The 21,963-nt window shown below is 49.5% G+C and overlaps 1 protein-coding gene across 2 annotated transcripts in view; it reads left to right on the top strand.

The window, feature by feature from the left end:
• Window positions 1-21,963, top strand: part of TLE3 (TLE family member 3, transcriptional corepressor) — a 45,908-nt gene that overhangs the window by 10,026 nt on the left and 13,919 nt on the right. The window contains exons 5-8 of one of the 2 annotated variants that reach the window (XM_081095783.1): window positions 9,027-9,089; window positions 10,627-10,701; window positions 19,550-19,754; window positions 21,310-21,326. In XM_081095783.1, coding sequence (XP_080951909.1) covers window positions 9,027-9,089; window positions 10,627-10,701; window positions 19,550-19,754; window positions 21,310-21,326 — 360 coding nt within the window. Of the gene's footprint in view, window positions 1-9,026; window positions 9,090-10,626; window positions 10,732-19,549; window positions 19,835-21,309; window positions 21,327-21,963 lie in introns of both variants that reach the window. The other variant, XM_081095782.1, reaches the window with a different exon arrangement.

Consider the following 21,963-nt stretch of genomic DNA (forward strand, 5'->3'; position numbering starts at 1 on the left):
CCTTTGAAGGGTATAGAAAGAGCCACATTCCCAGTGCTGGGAGGGCCAGGGGTGGGGCTGAGAGGCAGGCAAGCCCTGCTCTCGCTCTGGAGTCTGGAGTCTGGCTGTGGCTGCTGCCCTGTTCTCTCAGAGGCCGGCTGCCCTTCATTTACCCACCATGTGAGTGACAGAGAATGGGGTTGGGGATCCTGGGGCAGCTGCCACCACCACCAAATAACCTCAGGAAGAAGGCCTTTGTTGAGGATAAAGAGTTTGGAAATTTTGATCTTCCAAATATTGTTAGTTATAATAATATAACCCCAAGTAGCACTTGATTGTTCATAAAGCAGTTTAGGCATTTTCATTTTAGGAACCTAAAATAATAGGCATTTGGGTCTGGGGCAAGCAAACACCAGAATGAAAGCATCAGAGCATGATGTGACTGTACTGGGGTGTGAAGACGACCTGCATACTTCCAGGGCCCCGGAGGCCTGTGTTCTTAAATTGGGCCTGGCGTCAGGGTAGGGAGAGGAGTGTGGATTGACAAGGCTCTGAGCTCCCTGAGGAACGGGACATTTGGTGTTCGCTGAAGCCCATCAGCCCTGCGTGCTGCTTGGCCTCGTACCTGGGTGCACAGAGTGCATTTTGTGGACGACTCGAGTAGGATTATGTTCCAGGTTGGGGTTCTCCCTAACCCTGTATAGCATTTTGAACTTCTTGGGAAGGAAGGAAGGCTGGCTTTCTCGGGTTCCTGAAAGAAGCCTGTCAGTGTAAAAGTTGTTTATAGAAAGAAATGTGTCATAAACCTTTTTCCAAGTGTGTTTAATGTAGCTGGAGCATTTTTTTTTCCATCTCACATTATGGATAGGTTAAGTGTGAGAGGGTAAGAAAGGGGGAGGTGAGAAAAGAGATAGCTAGGAGGAGAGATGATAAGAGAGATTTGGGGATATTTGGTGAACATGCTGAATTTGGATTACAAGAAGGCACTGAGTAGCAGGAAGCCAGGGTCCATGGCTTGGAGGTAAATTAGTAAGTATGCTTGTCATGTCTTAGGTGTCTATTTAGGTGTGGAGTTTAAAGTGTTGTGGCCTTATCTCATTGCCCTTCTAAATCCTTGATAACCATTATTCATAGCTCAATTTGTGTTTTTTTTGTTTGGGTTTTACTTATTTTTCTAAAATCTATTTTTATTGATTTCAGAGAGGAAAAGAGAGGGAGAGGTAGAAGCACCAGTGATGAGAGAGAATCATTGATCTGCTGCCTTCAGCACGCTCTGTACTGGGGATCAAGTCCTAAACCTGGGCATGTGCCCTGACTGGGAATCGAACCATGACCTCCTGGTTCATAGGTCGATGCTCAACCATCAAGCCACTCTGGCCAGGCCTGGTTTTAATTCTTAATGAAAACTCTACTAGACCACTGGATAGCAGTTTGGGAGGAGGTGGGTTTGAGAGGGAGCTAGTCATAAAAACAAGTTTCTAATAACTGATTTTGATTTTGGTGGCCTATGAAATGCCACCGCTCCTGCCTTCCTTGTTTGGGGTGAGAGGACCCTCTGACCCTTTAAGGAACACACGTACATGGTCTTTGGTTGTGAACTTGGTGGTAGGTGGATAAAATGGGGCTCTGTTTCTGCCCACAGTCTGTCCTCTCCCCCTACCCCTCATTTTCCCTTCCCTGCCACCCAGGTTTCCTAGAGAGCCTCTGTTCTTTAAAAGTAATGGCTACTGTTTCATTTGCAGTCCTGCCCTCATGGGGAGACCCCCCAAAATTTAAGGAGCTGCCTCTGCAAGGGTAATGTGACTTTTACAGTCTGCTGAGGGGCAAAGGGAGACTTTCATAATGTTCCCTGGGCATTAGGTGGGGGTTTGCCATGGCATCCCCAAGGGAGGAATTGAGAATTTTTCCTGCTTGTGGAGAGTTGGCCAATGGAATCTGGGGAGGTGGGGGAGGCTTTAGGAAGTTTTCTGAGGGATGGGAGGGGGAGTGACAGTGCCTGGGATGAATGGACAGTGTTGGGGGAAGGTGTAATCTGAAAAGACTTCCCGTGTTCTGTCTACATAAGCAAGCTCTCTGAGGGCCATCCCCTGGAGTGGGGGTGGGAGGCAAGCAGTTTTTAATGTGTTTTGGGAACCAAGTAATTAAAGTGAACAAATATTTAAAGATCATTGGATCTTGTTAACAGGAAGCCTGGTGGATGGAAAGCCAGAGACTGAGAAATGAAAGTCTCCGTCTTAGAGCTGGGCTTGGCAGTCATCTAGGGCCAGGTCCCTCCCATGGAGAGGTATCTAGGCCAGTGATGGCGAACCTTTTGAGCTCGGCGTGTCAGCATTTTGAAAAACCCTAACTTAACTCTGGTGCCGTGTCACATATAGACATTTTTTGATATTTGCAACCATAGTCAAACAAAGACTTATATTTTTGATATTTATTTTATATATTTAAATGCCATTTAACAAAGAAAAATCAACCAAAAAAATGAGTTCGCGTGTCACCTCTGACACGCGTGTCATAGGTTCGCCATCACTGGCCTAGTGCTCCTGCGGAGGGGCACTCACTAGTGCACAGCACTTAATTCATTTTTGAGATTATCATATTGGACCCAAATCTGCCTCCTTCATGGAACGGAAACGGAGGCCCAAGTGCAGGACACACCTGGACTTGGAATGCAAGATTTTTTGTTGCCAATTCTCCCAAGGTCAGTGACCTAGAATCTTGTCCATCCCCACCGCCCCCCACTTCCTCACTCAGCCTCACTATTTCTAGTTCCCTTATTCCCTAGACTCTTGGCAGAAAATATCTGAGATTTCTGGTAGGGTGAGGAAGAGAAGGCACATTCCTCTCAGGGAAGCACGTGGAAGGGTCACGTCACGAACTCAGGACCCCAGACTAGCTGGGTCAGGGTGAGTGTTTTGTGTCCTCCTGCCATCCGTACCCTGTGTGAAGGGCCTGGGGTCTGGTGCCAGCCAGCGTTCCATTTCCTCCCGTGGGAGACAGATCCTCGGGGTCACACCAGGGCTGCGCCTTTTCTTGTACCAAGCCCTCCCAGCATAAAGAATTCAGCAGGCTTCTTTGGAAGCATAAATATTTAATGGTGTTGTAGTTATATATAATTTGATCAATATGTCAGTGCTAAAAGGGCCTTTAAGGAGGCTCACCTATCATTGAGTGATCTGTGATGTAAACCTCCTTAGCCCCTCCAGGAACCAGGGTCATTATCTCCCTTGGCTGCTAAGTGGATCATTTATTTGCTCCCTTCTTAAAGACACTGTGGTGCTGCTTTCCCCTAGAGCAGTGGTTCTCAACCTTGGCTGCACATTAGAATCACCTGGGAATCTTTTTAAAATCCTGATTTCTGGGCCTCAACCTCTGGAAATTCTGTTTCTTTGTTACTAATGTTGTGGCCCCACCCCATAACAAAGAAACAGAATTTCCGGAGGATGAGGCCCAGAAATCAGGATTTTAAAAAGATTCCCAGGTGATTCTAATGTGCAGCCGAGGTTGAGAACCACTGTCCTAGAGCCTGTGGCAGGGATGGATGGGGCCTGGGAATGCCATGCCAACTTTTTCTGGAGGTCTCACCCCTTTCTGTCCCTGGACTTCCGTCCCATCAGCAATAGAATACCCACTTGCTTTATTTCAGCTTGGTCCGAGGAGAAACTGCCTGGCAAGGAATATCATCTTGTAGTCCAGTAATTGAAGGCCTATCAATTTAGAATTGCTTTAGAAATGCAACGGGGTATTTTAATTTAAAGTTGCCCAGACACGTTGTTCTGGAATCTTCCAATATTTTATTGCTGGGTGATTTTGGCACCCAGCTGCTGGAGCCTACTTCTTTTGTACAGCCCCCCAGTCCTCCCTGTGCCCCTGTGATTTTAATTCAAAATGAAGCAGACTCACTTTGAACACCCCAGGACGTGAGTCAGAGAACCAGGTTAAAGCTGATTCAAATTAAAGAACCTCAGCGCGGACCGAGTCCCCACCTCAGACACACATGCTTCTAGAAGAATGACCTGAGGCCCAGCCAGTGGACATGTCTTTCCAGCGGTCACATGGCACGCCAGACCCAGAGCTGAGTAGAAAACCACCATTTCCACATGGCTTGGGAGCGTACGTAACTCACGCTTCACATAGGCAGGTATCTTTTTCCTCACTTCCCTTTTCTCATACGCATCCACAGGCAGGTCTCTGGATTCACAACACACCACACAGGTTGTCCCAGGAAGGAATCTTGGGTGTAGAAGTGAACCAGGAGCCCCTGGCTGTCTCACAGACATGGAAACTGCTGTTACTTCCCACTGAATGGTACATCTTGAGAAGGCCTTGCCTGGCTGTCCAGCTCACAGCCAGTTTTCCTTGTGAAGCAGAGAACCCGTACAGTGGCTTGAGGGGTTGAGATTGAGGACCCCAGTGCTCCGGCAGTTCCCCTGATGGTCACATTTGAATGGTTCCTCCTATGAAGACTGGCTCTTGGGACTGCGCCCCGGCCTAGCCCACCACCAGCAACCATCCCCCTCTCGAGGTGGCTTGCTTCTTAGTGCATGTGCTCATCCTTCAAACTCAGGCCATGCACTGTCTTACTGAGCTTTATGGAGAAAGCGACATGCCACAGAGCAATTCAGGAATGTTTAATATTCTAAACTCTACCGGTAAGTGGTGGCTCCTGGATCTTATAAGTTATCCAATTCATCCTCCGTTTTACAGACAACAAAATTGAAGCACAGTGGAGGGAAGTGATTTGCCCAAAGCCACACAGCTCGATGGAGGCAGAGCTGGGAAAAGAAATCAGGTCATTTCTGTGTGCCCTTGGGTCATAACATGCTCTTTAAAGTGGTAGGTTGCTCCCTCTCCTTGTTTTTATTTGAGGTTAAAAAGAAGGGTGCCTTCTCAAGAGCTGACTGGTACAACTGCCTGGCAGCTTAAAACTAAATAGTGGAGAGACCGTCCGATGGAAGTGCCTGTCAGCTGTGCCTTGAACAATCAGCTAAATTAAAAAAAAAAAAAAAAAAATAGGCCAAAGCCTGGCTCAGTGCTGAGACCAGGGGTAACAGGTTGCTGGGGGTGAGGACCACCAGCACATTCCATCTCCCTTAATTTAGTGTCCTGGGTCAAAGGCCCAGGGGTGGTAAGCAGCAGCAAAGTAGATGCTAGCGTATTGGGAGAGAAATATACTTTAGAATGCTCAAGTACCCTCAGTTTACAGTAAGATGCTTAGAGGTCCTGCTTTAATGAGGAGATGATGGGGCAGATGGGAGTTCCTAAGGCGCACTGAGCAGATTGCTCTTTGGGAAATTAAACTTGCCCCCCACTATCTTGCTTCCTTGTTTATTTGACTAACAATCTCGACAGAGAGACAGAGACACAGGGCAGATGTTATTCCAAGAGCCCAGTTGGGAGCTCAGATTCAGAACTTCTCAGGATCTCCGTGCACATTTCTCTGAAGTGCCTGTGTCTAGTAGATTAGTTCCTTCCGAGCAGCACTGTTTTCTACCAGCAAAGCCGCCTTCTTTGAACCATACTTGAAAAGAAACTTTCAAAGGCAGCATCAGGCTCCCCACACACCTTTTTCCAAAGGAAGCAGTCTTTCTGCCGCAGGCACCTCTCCTCTCCGCTTCACATCTGAGGTTCTGACTCAAAGGCAGTGGTTTGGTGGGACTGAGATGGAGGGAAGGATGGAGGGCGGTGGCCTTGGTGATAACAGTGCCCTGAGCTGCCAAAAGGAGTTTTCCAGCCGATGATCTCCTTCCAGTTTGTGGTTGGTAACTATCCCGATTGTTGAAGTCACACATCTTGATTTTGTTTTCTTCCTTCTTGGAACCGTTGTTTGCATTGGATAAAATGCTGTTTTAACAGCTGCTCTAATCAGAAATGTTGTTGATTATTAACCCTGAGGGTAGTTTTTCTTTCAAAAATACTTCTCTAAGCTCCCTCAAAATGTGGAAATTTGGTTTCTTGGTAGGAAGTCATTTAGTGAAGTTGCTTCATTGCTGAGCGTCAGTTTCCCCATCTGAAAAATGGAGATTTTAGTAAGTGCCTTCCTGTTAGGGTGATTGTGAGTTCACACACATATGACGCTTGGAAGAGCTGCAGCTGCGGATGTCAGCCGTTATTATCATGTTAAGAGTGGTCCTCTCTGGCCCACTATTTTTCTATTTCCAGGACTTCCCCTCTTGCTATCACCACCCTCAATTAAAAAAAAAAGATTGTGAAAAAAAATCATGTAGTGGACAGTTTTCCTGTTCATTCTTTGACTCACCAGAGTATCCCAAGCTGTTCGGTGGCCTGTATAGAGATGGGCAAGGCTCAGTCCCTGCTTCCACTCTTTAGGAGATGGGGAGGGGAATGCTGCTGCAGCAGGTGATGGCACGGGTACAGCCAGAAGGGCCAGGAGGGATGCAGTTTGCATACTTTTCCACCCCCAGCTCTTGCCAACCCAAACAAATCCCAGACCCGAGGACAGGGCCGCTGTGGTTTATTATAAAGCCCTCGGGGTGGAAGACTGCCCCTTCTCTGCTGGCCCCAGCCCGGTACAGTCTTGTCTCGTGGGGTACTAAAGTTCAAACTGTGCCTGAGGCCTCTGCATTGAGGTCAAGCCCAGGAGAGAGCCTGGATGCCGAACTCAGGCCTCCAGAACATTCCATGTCTGTGTAGCTGTTCCGAGGGCCCTGTTTTTGGTGTTGGAAGACAGGTGAAGGAGGCAGAAACCACTTTCAGAGGGGTGGAAGTCAGAGTGGGAACTTACTCCGATGACACTGTGGTCACCTGGTAGCCTGGATACCAAGCCTTGAACTGGGCACAGCTACCTGAAATCCTGGCAGATCATAACGAGAGGACGCTGGACTCCAACCAGGCCCGGGGAGAAGTTCCCACGGAGGAGAAGCCTATGGCTGCATGTTTGCTGATGAGTGTGGGGAAGGGGAAGTCAGCTACTTTTTCCTGTAACTATCAAGACTCCGACACTGGGCCTATCTGCTAGAGGAAGTAGGCAGTAGCTGGGAACCCTTTCATAACCACCTACCCCAGAGATGGTGAGAGTTGTAGCTGCTGAGTAGGCCAGAGTGACCCTGAAGTTCAGAGCCTGCTGCCGGCCTGCTGGCTGTGGAGAGGGGCCACAGCCAGAGACCCACCAAGGCGGCTGTGGTTGGTCTAGCTCTCAAAGGGCGTGGCTGCTGCCCACCCACCTCCCACTAGTATGTCAACACTTCATCCACCGCGGTCCCTCCCATAGATGCTGTCCACACTGGGGCAGGCCCAGGTCAGCGGCTAGGGGGACACTCCACTGTGAAAAATAAATACAGGGAGGCCAGTGAGATTCTTTTGGCAAAACATTTATTGAGCACCTACTATGTGCTGGGCAATGCTATGCTAGTTATTTGAGGTAAGAGGCCTTGGACCAACTGAGCTTCCTAAGCAGTGAACCTAGTTTATTTCTGTTTGTTTTTATATCTCTTTCCATCCTTAGTTGGCACATAAACATGACTATTGAGTGACCTTGTTGCTCTATGCGGCTTTGGACTGAGATGCAGGCTAGCTGATTGTTTCTAGAACTCCTGCCATATGCAGCCCTGACTTTCAGAATTCATTTTCCTTCCCCACTATCAGTTGATTTGGGGGAGGAAAAAATGAACAGAAATGTGAAAAACCCTCTTTGGGAGTCGAATCGTCCCACTTACCTAGATTAATAATTTATACAACAATTACTTAGTAATCTTCCCAGGTTCCTTACAATACGAATGACAGGTTTCCAGTAGGTGGGGCCAGGGATGCTGCGAAAAACCCTACAGTGCACAGAAAACCCTACAGCAGTGGTTCTCAACCTTCTGGCCCTTTTAATACAGTTCCTCATGTTGTGACCCCAACCATAAATTATTTTCGTTGCTACTTCATAACTGTAATTTTGCTACTTTTATGAATCGTAATTTCCCAGGGATTCAGAGGTCCAGGGCCTGTTTGTAAGCCGGCATTGCTTTTATTTTAAGTGCACAAGGATTTCTTATCCAGAATCATTTGACATGCAGATGATCACAGATTTTTAAAGGCTGTTGTCATGGTTTTGTCTCTGGAAGATTGCTGTCTGCTGATGAGAGCTCTGAAGCCAGTGCTGGGCCCTCAGCCTCGGTGGCCTCAGGATTTAGAAGGAGATAAGAGAAGCAATTGTGAGACTTGTCTGGTAGTAGATCTAAGGTCTTCCTGGTCTGGCCTCAGTTAACCGTTTAGCACCACTCTCTTTTAACCTCTTTCTACCTGGCATTCACATAGCACATGGGTAGCTAAACCAGTTGGTGTTTTTCTAAATGTGATCTTTTCTGGAGAGTTAGGAGGCGGGATAGGGAATTGATAAGCCTTTCTATGATCAACTTCAATGAAGCCTTAGGAGTCTAAAGAGTTGCCTCCTGAGCAGCTTCTAGGAAAGGTGATACTTTACCCTAAGAAATGCAGTGTTAACGGTGAGATTTTAGGCTGGGCAGCACGTATATGGGAGAAGCAGCAGTGAAAAGTGGGGGTACAGGAGACCCTGTAAGCCTGGCATGAAGCTGGCCCCACGGGACCCTTTGATACATGACCCCCCGGGGGCTTCCTGGCGACCTCCCGATTTGTCTGAGAGCCTGTGTTGCTGTTGCCATTTGGGCCACTGGGCATAGCAGTCCCTTCCTCACCGCTCTATTTCCCTCTCGTAATAGGTTTTGCTGGGGTGTGCGGGCTGTGTGTGTGTGGGGGCGGGGGGGGGGGGGTTGGGGGAGCGGTCATTCTTGTTTTGTATTACTCTGTTTTTCATTAGAGCTTTCATCCAAAGGAGACAAACTATATTCTGACCCAAACAGCTGGTCCACCTCTGACAGAAAATTGGAGATCCCCAGAATGTAGGCAGAGTGGTTGGGGAGTTGGAAGACTACTTCATGCTGTGATTTAGCCAAGAGGCTCCTGAGGGTGGAAAAGATGAGCCGGTGGGAGGGTCTGTGGTTTGGGGCAGTTTGCACTTCCACTTGTCTGACATTTTGGCGACAATTTATTTGCCTGAACTTCATGAGGTCTCTTTTCTTTTGCAGACAGAGATTGCGAAGAGACTGAACACAATTTTAGCACAGATCATGCCTTTCCTGTCACAAGAGGTAAGACTTTTTGTTGTGTCCTTGTCTTTCCAAAGCAGCCACTGGCTGATGAGGTCCCACCAGAGCTCTAGCCCCTGTTCGTTCATAGGACTGAAGTTGAAGTTGACAACCTGGGGTTTACAGAGCCTTCTCCAGCCAGTTCAGGGCTGAGAGCCACATCAGAGGAACAACGTGCTCCTTTTTCTGGTGGGACTAATTCTCTGCCACTATCTGAGACCAGAGAGGGCGGTTCTGGCCTGCCACTGGGGTAGCAATGGGCAGCAGGTGCCTCTGTGCCCCCATGCTGTATCCAGTTCAACCTCTGCTTCCCTGTGCTTGAAATTCCACACCTAGAGCCATCTAGGAGCAAGGACACCTTGTCAGTCAGTGTCAAGACCCAGACCCTGTGAGGGGAACCAGTACCCACAGGGGACCCCACCCTTCAGAACAGTGCACTCGCCAAAGGCACACCTTATCGCTCACATCACCTTCTAAGCCACTTTGCAAGGGGCCCCCACCTGAGGAAGGTGCTGAGCTAGTGGAAACGTCTCCAAGGACGCTCTTTGGTACAGGGTGGACAGATGGGCTGCCTGCGAGGCCCATTTCCGTCTGGCAGAGCTCACTTCGGCTGGGGCAGGCCCTGCCCTCCATGCCCCTCCTGGGCCCTTCTCAGCTCACTCCTGGAGCCCTGGGTCAAAAATGATTGACTTCTTGTAAGAACAGGATATAGCCATGTCCTCAGAGTTTGCAGCCTGGTAGGGAAGACAGCCGCATACGAAGCTGGTGCTACCTCAAGGCTGAAGGGAATGAATACACCGAAAAATGTTTTTTAAAAAAACTCTTTTTTACAGCAGTTTAGGTTCATAGCAGAACTGAGTGGAAAGTACAGAGATTTCCCATAGCTGCCCCCACCAGAGTGGTGCATTTGTTGCAGCTTTTGAACACAACATGGACACATCTTCCTCACCCAAAGTCAACTCATTGCTTACTTTTGAGTTCATTATGCTGCTTTTCTTTATCTTTCTGTGTAGACATACATTTTTGTTTTCTCTCTATTTAGATAGATACAGATTTGATTAAATTTAGATACACATGTATTTCTTCTGAACCCTTTGAGTGTAAAGTGCAGACATCCTGACAGCTCACCACTCACTGCTCCCACTGCGTCTTCTAACAATGGGTACAGGCTTCTGCGTGACTCCAATACCGTTACTGCATTTAGAACATTAATAATCATTCAATAATGCCGTCCGATGTCCAGCTTGTAGTCTAACGCATGGAAAAAAGTTTTTTTGTATGTCTGTTGGAGGGGGGCCATTGACCAATACCCATCTTTTGGTTCATTTATATTTTAATTTAAAACAATTTATATGAAGTTTTGATTACAAAAGTAATACATGCTCATTGAAAAAGATCTAAAGAAGAAAGTGCAAATGCCCTGTCCGCGACCCACCTGTGTCCCCTGCCAGTGTCGAGGACCTCCTCTGCCTATGCCTCTGTGCGGCTAGGCGGGTGCCTGGCCCCAGCCGCCGCAGTTAACCCCTTCCGTTCCCTCCAGCACCAGCAGCAGGTGGCGCAGGCTGTGGAACGTGCCAAGCAGGTCACCATGACGGAGCTGAATGCCATCATCGGGGTACGTGGACTCCCCAATCTGCCTCTCACCGTGTGTATAGCCCTTTTATTCCTCTCATTTATCATAACCAGAGATCGATTTTGATCTCAGCTGGGCTCAAAGAATGGCGGCCCCAGGACTCCATCTCCTGAAGCATTTCATAGGCTTGGGTCCGTTTGGGGCTCTCTCCCCGTTGGGCCCCTCATTGCCCACCCAAGTCCCTGAATTAAAGACATGTCTCAAATCAACCTCTAAACTCATTATCCCTGTTCTCCCTCAACTTTTGGTGTCCCCGCCATTGAGGGGGATGGGCTCTGAGATCACGTTTAAGACCAGGCTGACTGATGGGGTCCCCCAACCTCCTCATGACTCCCAAGGGCCTGTAGCTCTATCCCCTCTCCCGGGCAAAGGGCTGCCTTCTTTAGCCATCTGGGGTCAGAACTGTCTCTGCTGTACTGTTGATGTGAAGCGTGCTGTGGAATTTGGGGTTGGGCCTTGCTCTCCCATGCGCTCGGCTGCCTGGCTGAGCCTTCCTCATGTGCCCTTGGGAATTCCAGCTGCGGGACCTAGACAGGTTATCCTGACCTCCGAGGTCAAGGGAACAGGGAAAAATATCCCAGAGCTCTTTACGAACCCACTTCTTGTTTGATTCCTCAGTGAAAGGAGGAAGCCAGATCTTTCCTCAGCCCCTACCTGGCTTGCATCTTTAGTTCTTAGATGCAAATAGCATCTTTCTCTTGATTGGTGCTTTGGTTGAGGCTAAGGATGTTTAAGGTAAACATCTGAGAAAAAAAACACCTTTTCAGTGTGACTTTGGACAAGATCCTTACCCTTGGGGTATTCTTGTTCACCTTTTGTCCCTAAAGTGATAAAACGCAGGGAGTGGATGAGATCACTGCTTCCCATCCACAGACAGCTGGGTCAGGGTCCCCAAGGGGTCTTTGGAACAATGTAGATTCCAGGGAATTCGCCACAGAGTTCTTTTCCATAGATCTGGAATTATTCTGAAGGATAGTCAGAATAATTGGGAAACAGTGGACTCGTTGGCCGGGGGCCCTTCAGCCCTAACGTTCTGGGGTTCTGGCTGGTTTTCATTCTTTTTTCTCCTTAAATGAGGTCATTATTTCAAAGTGGAAGTGCAGGCTCCAGAGTTTTCTGCTTGGTGGGGTAGATGGTGACTCTTGGCTTTTCATTTCGGGGCAGAAACCTGGAGACTTGTGTTCTGGTTCTGGCTCTTCCCGTGTGACCTCGGGCAGGCTCATTTCTTCTTCCAGCCTCAGTTTCTGCATCTGTAAAAGGAGGGCATGGGCCAACTCATCTCTCTGGCTCAGGAATGCCTGGAGGCGGAGGTCTGAGTGACAGAGATGCTGGTGGGTCCCGACCCTCCCTCTGGCCATTGGGATCCACGATGGTTATGTGGTCCTGTACTCCTGATGTGAGCTCTGTGGCAGCTCCCCACTGCTGCTGGGGAAGGGCATGAAGTGTTAGACCGGTCCTGGTAGCATTCGGGGAGGAGCAGACCCTCATCTGTTATGTGTGAGGAGCATGGGGGAGTTTGGAAAGGGGACTGAGCAAGCAATGTTTTTAGCCATTGAGTTTTGGGGGGCAGCACCCCCAGGGGGGACATCATAATACCAAAGTTTGACGTCTCTTTAGGATCCTCTAACCCAGTGTTGGGACCAGGTGCTTTGTGGGGTGCTGTCCTGTGCATTGGAGGTTGTTCAGCAGTCCTGGCCTCTACTTACTGAATGCCAGTAGCAGCCCCCCACATTGTGACATCCAGCACTGTCTCTAGACATTGCCGAGTGTCTGTGTGGGAGGGGCAGAATGGCTCCTGGTGGAGAACCACTGCTCTATCCAGCCAATGCCCTTGTTTGTCAGAGAGGAAAAGTGATTTAGGGACGGTCACATACGGTTCAGGAGCAAAGCCAGGCAGAGGCCCAGGGGCCAACTCCCAGGCCAGGGCTCAGCCCCATCCTGTGTCCTCTGTCTCAGTGGCCAGTTCCTGTCTCATGGCCCAGCTGACAGGGGTAGAAGGGCGATCAGGGGTAGCAAGCACACTGTGAGCTCTGTCCTGGAATTTCTCCTCTTCCAGCTCCTCATCCCCATGCCCTTTTCAGGATGAGTCCTCCCCTCCCTACAGTGGCCACAATGGGGTCCCCTCTCCCCCTCTTTTCCTCTTTGGAATTAAAATCCTCTTATGAAAATAGTTTTTTTAAACTTCTACAAAAGAGTGAAATTGGGGTAGAAGCGCTGCTTGGATTAGCTCCACTTCCTTTAAGTCTTTAGGAAGCTACAAGTTAGGTCAAGGCAGCGCCAGGCAGATATTGGAATTCAATTAAAGCCAACGAGTGGGGCCTGTGACCCCCATTTTCAAGGTAATTGCTTCTGCAGCTCTGAGTGAATGCAGCCGTTGCCCTGTCATTAAGCAGGCAGCCGTCTAATCGCTGCGCCTGACAGAGCCTCACAAGGCAGGAATTACGGACAGCTGAGGCCCGTTGCACTGGGAGCCAGGCTTGTCTGCAAGCCAACGAGAAGATGGTTCACCTCCTCAGGAAGGAGAGGGGAGAGTGAGCTTGCAGCTAACTAAGCTGACTTTAGAAAGTGAGGTGGAGAAGGAGGGCAGGGGGCAGGGGGCAGGGGGCCAGGAGAGTAGATGTCTTGTCCCCAGCCATAAAGGGCAGTGAAGAGAAGGTCCAAAGAGGCTCTTAATATGCCCATGGTGCTGTGGAGCAGCCCCTCTAGAGGGGGAAGTAGCCCAGCCCCCTGGTCTGGGAATTAGGAGAGCTTTGAGCAAGTTGCTTCATCTCCACCCCCCCCCCCCCCCCCGGCCTGGCCAAGGCCTCAGTTTCCCCATTTGGGAAAAGATGGAGAAGAACTAGGCAAGTTTCATAAATGTGCCTCCTGCTTCAGTCAGTTGTTTAGGGCTCTCTTGGGCATGGAGTTAAAGGATTCTGGGGCCGTGTCTTGGCTCAGCTCAGAGAGAGGTGAGAGATAAGTTAGGTATGTCTGGCGTGGGCATGCCTGTAGCTAATGGAATACTTACTGCGTGAATTGAGATACCTCTAGGGCGGTGGGGAACGTCCAGCCTGCAGACTGTAAAAGACCTGAGAAAGCATTTGTTCTGGCCCTGCCAAGGCATTAGGGGTGAGTTAATTAAATGTTTGACTAAATATAGCAGGTTAATTTTTAAGTTGATAATTTTGTATGGCTTGTGAATGATGTTACAAATATCCAAATGGCCCTTGGCAGAAAAAAGGTTCCCCACCCCTGCTCTAGGGTCTCCCTTTCCTGGTAAGAAGGGCCAGGATCCAGCATCAGATTAGTGTGAGAGGAGAGGAGATGGGGGGCTGGTCCAGGGAACTCAGGCTCGAGGGCCCAGCCCACCTACTCCCCTGTGAGGCCACAGGGAACTCGTGTCCATCTAGGAAAGACAGGCTGGAAGATATCTCTGCTAGTCGGGGCCTGGCAGGACCCAGTTCCTATAGACCCCCTACTGTTACATGTACTTTATTAAAATGTGTGTGTGGGGGCGGGGGGGAGGAGAAAGAGGGAGTTTGTATTTATCTAGAGTGGTGAAGCCATACCTAAGGTTCTTGCATTCACTCCAGGATGTCGTTGAGCTGGATTCTGTTGACTGAATTTTTTTAAATGTATTTTTCTTGATTTCAGAGAGGAAGAGAGAAACATCAATGATGAGAGAGAATCATTGTTTGGCTGTCTCCTGCATGCCCCCTTCTGGGGATGGAGCCCACAACCTGGGCATGTGCCCTGACTTGGAATCGAACCATGACCTCATGGTTCATAGGTCAACGCTCAACCCCCGAGCCACACCAGCTGGGCAGTTGATTGAATTTTACAGGAGGAAGAAGGGTGGCAAGAGAGTAGGCCTTAGAATGCATCGTTTCTTTCAGCCAGGCGGCCGTGGTGGAGACAAGTAATGTTGGGGTTGAGTCCTGGCTCTGGTTGTTTCTGGCAGAGGCCCTTTGCCTCTCTGACCCTGACCCCAACTCTGAACTGGGGATCAGAAGGGTTGTTGTGACCCCCACCAGCTATGGGTCCACCAGCCATGAGAAGCAAAGGAACGAGTGGAGGCTTGGGGCTGCTCCCCCTCTCCTTAAAGGGCAAGAAGTGTTCATTGTATACAGTGAGGACTCTGTGCTTGCTTTGGTGGACATCTTCAGTGGGTCGTGGCTCTGGAAGCATTTAGAGAACACAGAACTTCACTAAGTTCAGCCCAACTCGTGAACCTGAGGAGTGAAGCATTAAATGAGCTCACAAAAACATAGAGCACGATCTGCATAATCCAATTACATATACTCTACAAACAATCTTCCCAATGGCCTCGCCTGTAAGTGGCCATACCTCCTAAGCCCAGGGCACAGGCATTTGGCACACGTGTGGAGGATGGGGACACACGAAAGCCCCATAGGACACCTTCTTGGACATGCTTGTGTTCTGGTATGAAATGGTAAAGAGGCAGGAAGGACATTCGTGGGTCGGCTTGGTCCAGTTTCCTAGCCCCTCTTCTGGGGTTGGAGGTGGAGCGGGGCGGGCGGGTGGTTGACTTCCTTTCACATCATGGATGGAGAAGTCCCAGAGTGAGAAGGAATAGTGGAAACCGGAGTCAGGCTGCTGCAAAGCGGTCAGCTCAGGGCCCTCCTCAGACTATGGACTTGATTCCTTTTTCCTCAATTGAAAATATGGTCATCCTCTCACTCACATGTGACTGTGTTTTAGCACATTGTCCTCTGAAGTCAGGGATGTCACAGGGGGTAGAAATGCAGCCTGAGGAGGGCCGTGCCCTGCCTGCCTGCTTGCCTGCCTGCAGAGGGGCTGGGCTGTGACATGGGGGTGGTGAGATGCACGGATCGTCAATTGCCAGCTGGCTCCCCCTGCCCCACTAGGGAGAAAACTTTGTTTCACTGTGTTGTTACGAAGACCTGTGCCCAACCAGCCCTTGGCATCTGCCCCCACCCTGAGAAGGAAGCCTTGGAGGCTGCCTCTTCTGTTCCTGTTTCGTGGAGCCTGTCGGGCCACTCTTGACTGCCTTCAGATCGCTCAGAGGAGACCTTCTGGCTGTGCAGGGGGGGAACTCCGGTACTTGAAGATGGAAGTACATGGCACCATGGAAGTTTCCTTTCCTCGTTGTAAAGAAGACTTGTGCTTGACATGCTAACAGCAGAAACCACCCCTCAGTCTTGGAAGTGCAACAGCTTTGCAAGCCTCTGTTCTCCAAGTTTCTGATGCTGGTTCACTGGTTCATGTTTCAGGGAAGGAAGCAGGAAGCCACACTGATGCTCCTTGTCCCAAATAACAGTTCGAGCTGCATCTAAATGGGCCTTGGAGAGGAGGCGTGGATGTGGGAGGTGGATGGTCACTCTTGGACAGAGCCACTGTGCTGTCTTACTTCCCAGCCCCTCTCTCTCCATGTTTACCTTTTCCCGGCAAACACGTCAGGCACCACATTTGAGGTGCTGGGACAGATAAAACAAGGTCTCTGTTTTTCTGGAAGCCACAAGGTGCCAAGCATCATATAAAGATAAAAGACATAGTTATATTTGCAGTCCAGTCATAGATTTTGCTAATATTAACTGAGCACCTGCTTTGCCTTGACATGTAAAGCATGTGATCCTTGCACAACCTGAAGAAATGGGTTGCATTCTGAGTCCCATTTCACGGATGAGGAAATTGAGCCCAGAGAGGTCCGCTGACTCATCTAAGGTCTCAACTGGTAAAGGACATCTGGCTGTCCACCTTAGTCTGCCTGATTTCAAGTCTGAGCTGTTAGAACTCTTAGAAGGGAGAAGCTGACCAGGAGGATGGGAGCTTCTAGAGGAGGTGGCATTTGAAAGATGAGCCTAGAAGGTTGGGTCCCAGGGCAGACCTTACCTGGTAAGGTAAGAATCAGGGTGTTTCCATGGCTACCAATCTTCAATAAGCTCTTTCTGTAGACACAGAATTGCTAATGGAGGAGTTAGCCCTGTTCCCAGGCAGCAGAGCTACTTCTTTGAAGCCAGGATATCCTCCCTTCCTCTTTCCCTTCTCCCTCCAGTGATCTTATTGGCCATACACAGTAAAGAGTAGACTAAATACCTCCATTTTTGCTTTCTGGAATTTTACTGAATAGTTAACTGTAGTAGTATTGGAGGGCCTACCAGCAACTGGTCTAAAACCATAGGGCCCCCAGCAGAGACTCTTTTTAAAACTTGGTATCTAGATAAAGTTGAATGGTCCAGCCCTGGCCAATTTAGCTCAGTGGTTAGAATATAGATGGAAGGTTGAGGGTTCAATCTCTGGCCCCCAGTCAGGGTGAGTGTGGGAGGCTACTAATCGATCAATTTGTCTCTCAATGGAAAAAATATCCTCAGGTGAGGATTAAAAAAAAAAAAGTTGAATGGTTCAACCACACCAGGGAATACTATGCAGCCATTAAAAAGGAAATATTGATTTGTTTGTAACCCTCTAAATTAAAATCCAATTGTATAACAATAAAATTAACAAGAGCCTATTTGTATAGAAATACATTTGAAATTTATGGATTTTCATAAAGGAAAATCTAGACAAATGAACAGTCAATGTTCCAGGGAGTGGGATTGAAGGGTAAGATTTTTGGAAAAAATTGTAAATCTCTACTTATTTGTGATATTTCTGACATTGAGCATGTATTACTTTTGTAATTAGATATAAAAATTACATTTTCTTGACACAGAAAAGGTGGGGGACCTCAGCTCTAAGCTCCAGTCCCAGAAAGCTGAGTCCAGCCGGTGGGTTGGATCTCTGCACTGGGTTCCTGTGACTCCAGCTCCTCAGTCCCTGCACTTGGTTCCTGCTTGGGCATCTTGGGGACAGAGCTGGGGTCAGGTCACATTGGGACCAGTGCCCAACAGCAGCTTCTGTAAACTGCCCAGCAACAGACGTCCCAGGTCTTGGCTGCAAGTCCCAGTCTTTCTCCCAGAGCTGAGAAACGAGCTCTCTGGGCCAAGAGTGCGGTGGTAGCAGTGATTGCCATTAACTTTGGGGTGGGCCAGGTTGGCAGTTTACAGCTTAGCTGTGGGAGAGCGGGATAGGTAACTTCTGACCTCAAATACTGCCTCTTGGAGCCTTACCTCCAATCAGAACTGTGGGCCTTTACTGTGTGTTGCCATGGGCCAGCAGTGGCTCCAAAGCCACAGTTAACATTGACACGCAAGCTTATCAGACTTTGGCTCTTTGTCCCCCCACACCCCCAAAGAGCTCTTCTTGCTTTGGGGTCCTGCTTAGGAATATTCTCTGGATGCGGTTGGTGGCTGATAGATTTGAGCCCAGATCCCACTTACTAGAGATGGGACTTTGCTAGTTACTGGCTACTCCCCCTACCCCCTCAAGCGTCAGTTATTCATCTGTAAAATGGGCACAACCCCTCCTTTGCCAGGTGAATGGAAGGGTCAGAGATAATATTGGAAATGCCCAGGCATTCATTAATGTTGGTTCCCTCCTCTTTTGCTAGTTGAGAGGAAAGATGTATGTACAGGTGGGTACCAGCACATCCTAGGCCCCAGCCTAGGAATGTTAAGACAAAGAGCATTTTGTCCTGACTGCAGAGGAGAGATCTAAGGCTGCCCTAAGCCAGTGATGGCGAACCTATGACACGCGTGCCAGAGGTGACACACGAACTCATTTTTTTGGTTGATTTTTCTGTGTTAAGTGGCATTTAAATATATAAAATAAATATCAAAAATATATAAGTCTTTGTTTTACTATGGTTGCAAATATCAAAAAATGTCTATATGTGACACGGCACCAGAGTTAAGTTAGGGTTTTTCAAAATGCTGACATGCCGAGTTCAAAAGGTTCGCCATCACTGCCCTAAGCCAATCCCTTGGGTGTGGGAGGGGGGAGAAGGGAAGAGAGGACCCCGAGGCTAGTGCTGGGAAGGGGTATGGTGTCTGGAGCAGGGAGCCAAACTCCTTTGCTAGGGACTGTTATCGTTGCTGTTGTTGATAATGCTGAGTTAATCAGATCAAGGTTTAGAACAGAGGGGAGATATTGTAAGCCCTCTGGTAAATGTTAGCTACTGCTATGAGCTCACTTAATGAGTAACCGGCCTGAGGTCACACGGTAAGAAGTGCCAGAGCTGGGGTTTGCATCCTGCACTGGTTCTAAAGAGTCCACTGATTTCTTCGTTGTTTATTGATTTGAGAGAGAGACATAGATGTGTTGCTGCACTTACTTATGCATTCCTTGGTTAATTCTTGTATGTGTCCTGACTGGGGACCGAACCCACAGCCTTGGCATATCAGGACTGCTCTAACCACTGAGTGACCCAGCCAGGGAAGACTCCACTCTTGTTACCCTCTTCTTCACTCTGATGTCCAGTGACATTAGCTCTCATTTCACAGCCTCGGCCTCCTTTTGGTCTTGGACTTGGCTGCTGGAGCCAGCCCTCGCTCCAGGGCAGGCCTGGAGTGCCTCAGTGTTAGGGGAGCCTTCCCTGTGATAAGGGCTCAGGGTGGGGGTGCTGGCTGCTAATGTTGAAGGCATGTAAGCGTGAACAAACATAAACTACCAGGAGCTTAGAAATGGACCCCCTCCACTGAGAGGGAGCCCCGATGGCTGGTTTTTAAATGCATGCTTTATTTATCTTTGACTTTTAAACATGGAGAATTTTTATCCTGAATTGGGTGGGGGGACAGGTGGCGTGTTTGAAGACGTAAATCTTGTATCTAAATTGCAGTCCATTAACAGACTTCCTTTAGCAATACAGCATGTGGACTGAGCTGGGGACAAAGGTTTTGGGGGGCCTTTCCCCCTGCTGCCACATGAAGGAAGCCTGTGGCTTCCCCTGCCCTTTTCTGCTCAGCTGTGCTCACCACCAACTTCGTTGCAGCAACAGCAGCTCCAGGCGCAGCACCTCTCCCATGCCACGCATGGCCCCCCGGTCCAGCTGCCACCCCACCCATCAGGCCTCCAGCCTCCAGGGATCCCCCCGGTGACAGGGAGCAGCTCGGGGCTGCTGGCACTCGGAGCCCTGGGCAGCCAGGCCCACATGACAGTGAAGGACGAGAAGAACCACCATGAGCTGGACCACAGAGGTGCGGCCTGGATCTGGGGCTGGGGGCAGAGGGCAGAGGGCAGAGGGCAGAGGGCAGGGCTGGGCTGGGGCAGAGGTCCGGTAGGCCCCACTGTAAGTGGGCACAGCAAATGCTGTCCCCCTAGGATCAGGAGTTAGCAAAAGCTTTGGAGCTGTCTCTTGAATTCCTGGTGGGTGGGAACACGAGTCCCGTCACCCATGCCAATCCCGCCCATCCCCCCAGTCCCCAATGTACACCGGATTCTCTGCCTTGGAAGACACCTTGTTCATTCATCCTAGAGTGCCCTCCACTCCTACCTTCTAGACACCCTGCCTAGTCTTAAGGGCCGGCCTCAGTCCCACGCCTTCAGGATGCCTTCCTGGCCAGGCTGGGGTCTTTTGCAAATTCACATAAGAGTTTAAGAGGTAGAGTCCCAAGAACTGAGCCTTTGTTACTGTCCTCTTGTATCCTACCCCTGGAAAGCGTTTGTCCTCCAGGATTATCGGTCCTCTGAGGGCAGGGGTATTGAACTGAATGTGTGTCTCACCCACGCAGGTGCCTTGGAAACGGCACGCAGTCAGCACTCACGTAAAGACTTGTGAGCTGACTGTCTTTAGGCAGAGGTTGCCACCACACTACTGCGGACGGTGCTTGGGAAGACTTGCAATGAGGACCTGCCCCCACCCTTCCCTGGGTCCTTACATGAGGACCCAGGAAGCTGCACAGGGCAGGCCCTCAGGAGGACTCAGTTCGAATGGGAAAGGAAGGGGCCAGCTTCCTGGGAGACCCTTTTCAAAAACCGCCACCTTGTGTGCTCTGCCCTGAGGTGGTCTTTCGAGCTTTATTGAGCTATAATTGACATATAACATAATGCCAATTCAAAGTATTCAGTGGGATGATTTCATCTGCCCTTAGATGTTTGCCAAGGCACACAGCTGGCACCTTCCGAGCCCCCTGGGCACCACATTCTTGGGCACTAGGGGCTTGGAGTGTCATCATCCTGCCCAGGATGGGGCCCCAAGGTGGCACCAGGCTGTGGGAGCCAGAGGCTTACATCTCTTCCCTGCAGTAGGATGGGACTCCCCCCCAGCAGGCAGGACAGTTAGGGTGCTAGTGCCCGATTGGTTAAGTAATCAGAGGCCTCTGCTTCCAGGGGCTTCTGGGAAAAGAGACAGAGAATGGTGTTAACTAAACAACAAACAACACCATTCTCACAATTTCTTTTTTTTAAAAAAGCAGTAATGTTCTCAATCCCAGATCCTATGGATATTTTCCATAGCATGATCCTTCCCAAGCTTATGGCTTAAAAATGGCTGGCTGGTAGCCGTGGTGTCCTCCTTGGCATGCCTGGGAGAGCCAGGCCACACAGGCTGCCCAGGACTGGTGGCCGGGGGAAGTGTTAGAATTGGGGCAATTAATTTCCAAACTGAGCCACGTCCCCTAAAGCCCTGCCTTGGCTGACCCACAGTGAGGCCAGCACTGCTGCTTCCTTGAAAACATTGAGACTGACCTTTTTTCTTTCTTTTTTGTTTTGGGGCCCTGACCCTCCTCCTGTCCTGGCCTTCGGTCCCCAAAGAGAGAGAATCCAGTGCGGTAAGTGTCAGCACTCCGGAACCAATTGGGTGTGTTTGGGGGCGGGAGGGGGGCACCAGGTGCTTTTTTGGTGGTGGTGGGAGGGGGGGAGTGTTGTCAGGAAATGGGAGTTGTCGTCACCTGTTGAGAGTGACCTTCAGTTGGGGAAGCCTTCATCTCCCTCATTTGTCAAATAAAGTGCTCTGGCTAAATGAGCTCTAACTCCCTTTACAGGAGAAGTGGTTAACCAGAGAGGTCTGCTGGCCGGCACTGGGGCTTCCTAGGGGGTCTGTGGAGTCTCTGGGCTGATCCAGGGCTTAGGACAGTGATGGCGAACTATGACACGCGTGTCAGAGGTCACACATGAACTCATTTTTTTGGTTGATTTTTCTTTGTTAAATGGCATTTAAACATATAAAATAAATATCAGAAATATTAAGTCTTTGTTTTACTATGGTTGCAAAGATCAAAAAGTGTCTATATGTGACACGGCACCAGAGTTAAGTTAGGGTCTTACAAAATGCTGACACGCCGAGCTCAAAAGGTTCGCCATCACTGGCTTAGGACCTAGGTGTCCCACGTCCTGGGTGGGGGTGCTTCGCCACCCCCCGGGTTGGCTGCCCCCATATGATCCTGCCTCCTCATGTTCTGAGGTTTC

The sequence above is a fragment of the Myotis nattereri genome, assembly GCF_964212035.1.
Source record: "Myotis nattereri genome assembly, chromosome: 1".
Lineage (NCBI taxonomy): Eukaryota > Metazoa > Chordata > Mammalia > Chiroptera > Vespertilionidae > Myotis > Myotis nattereri.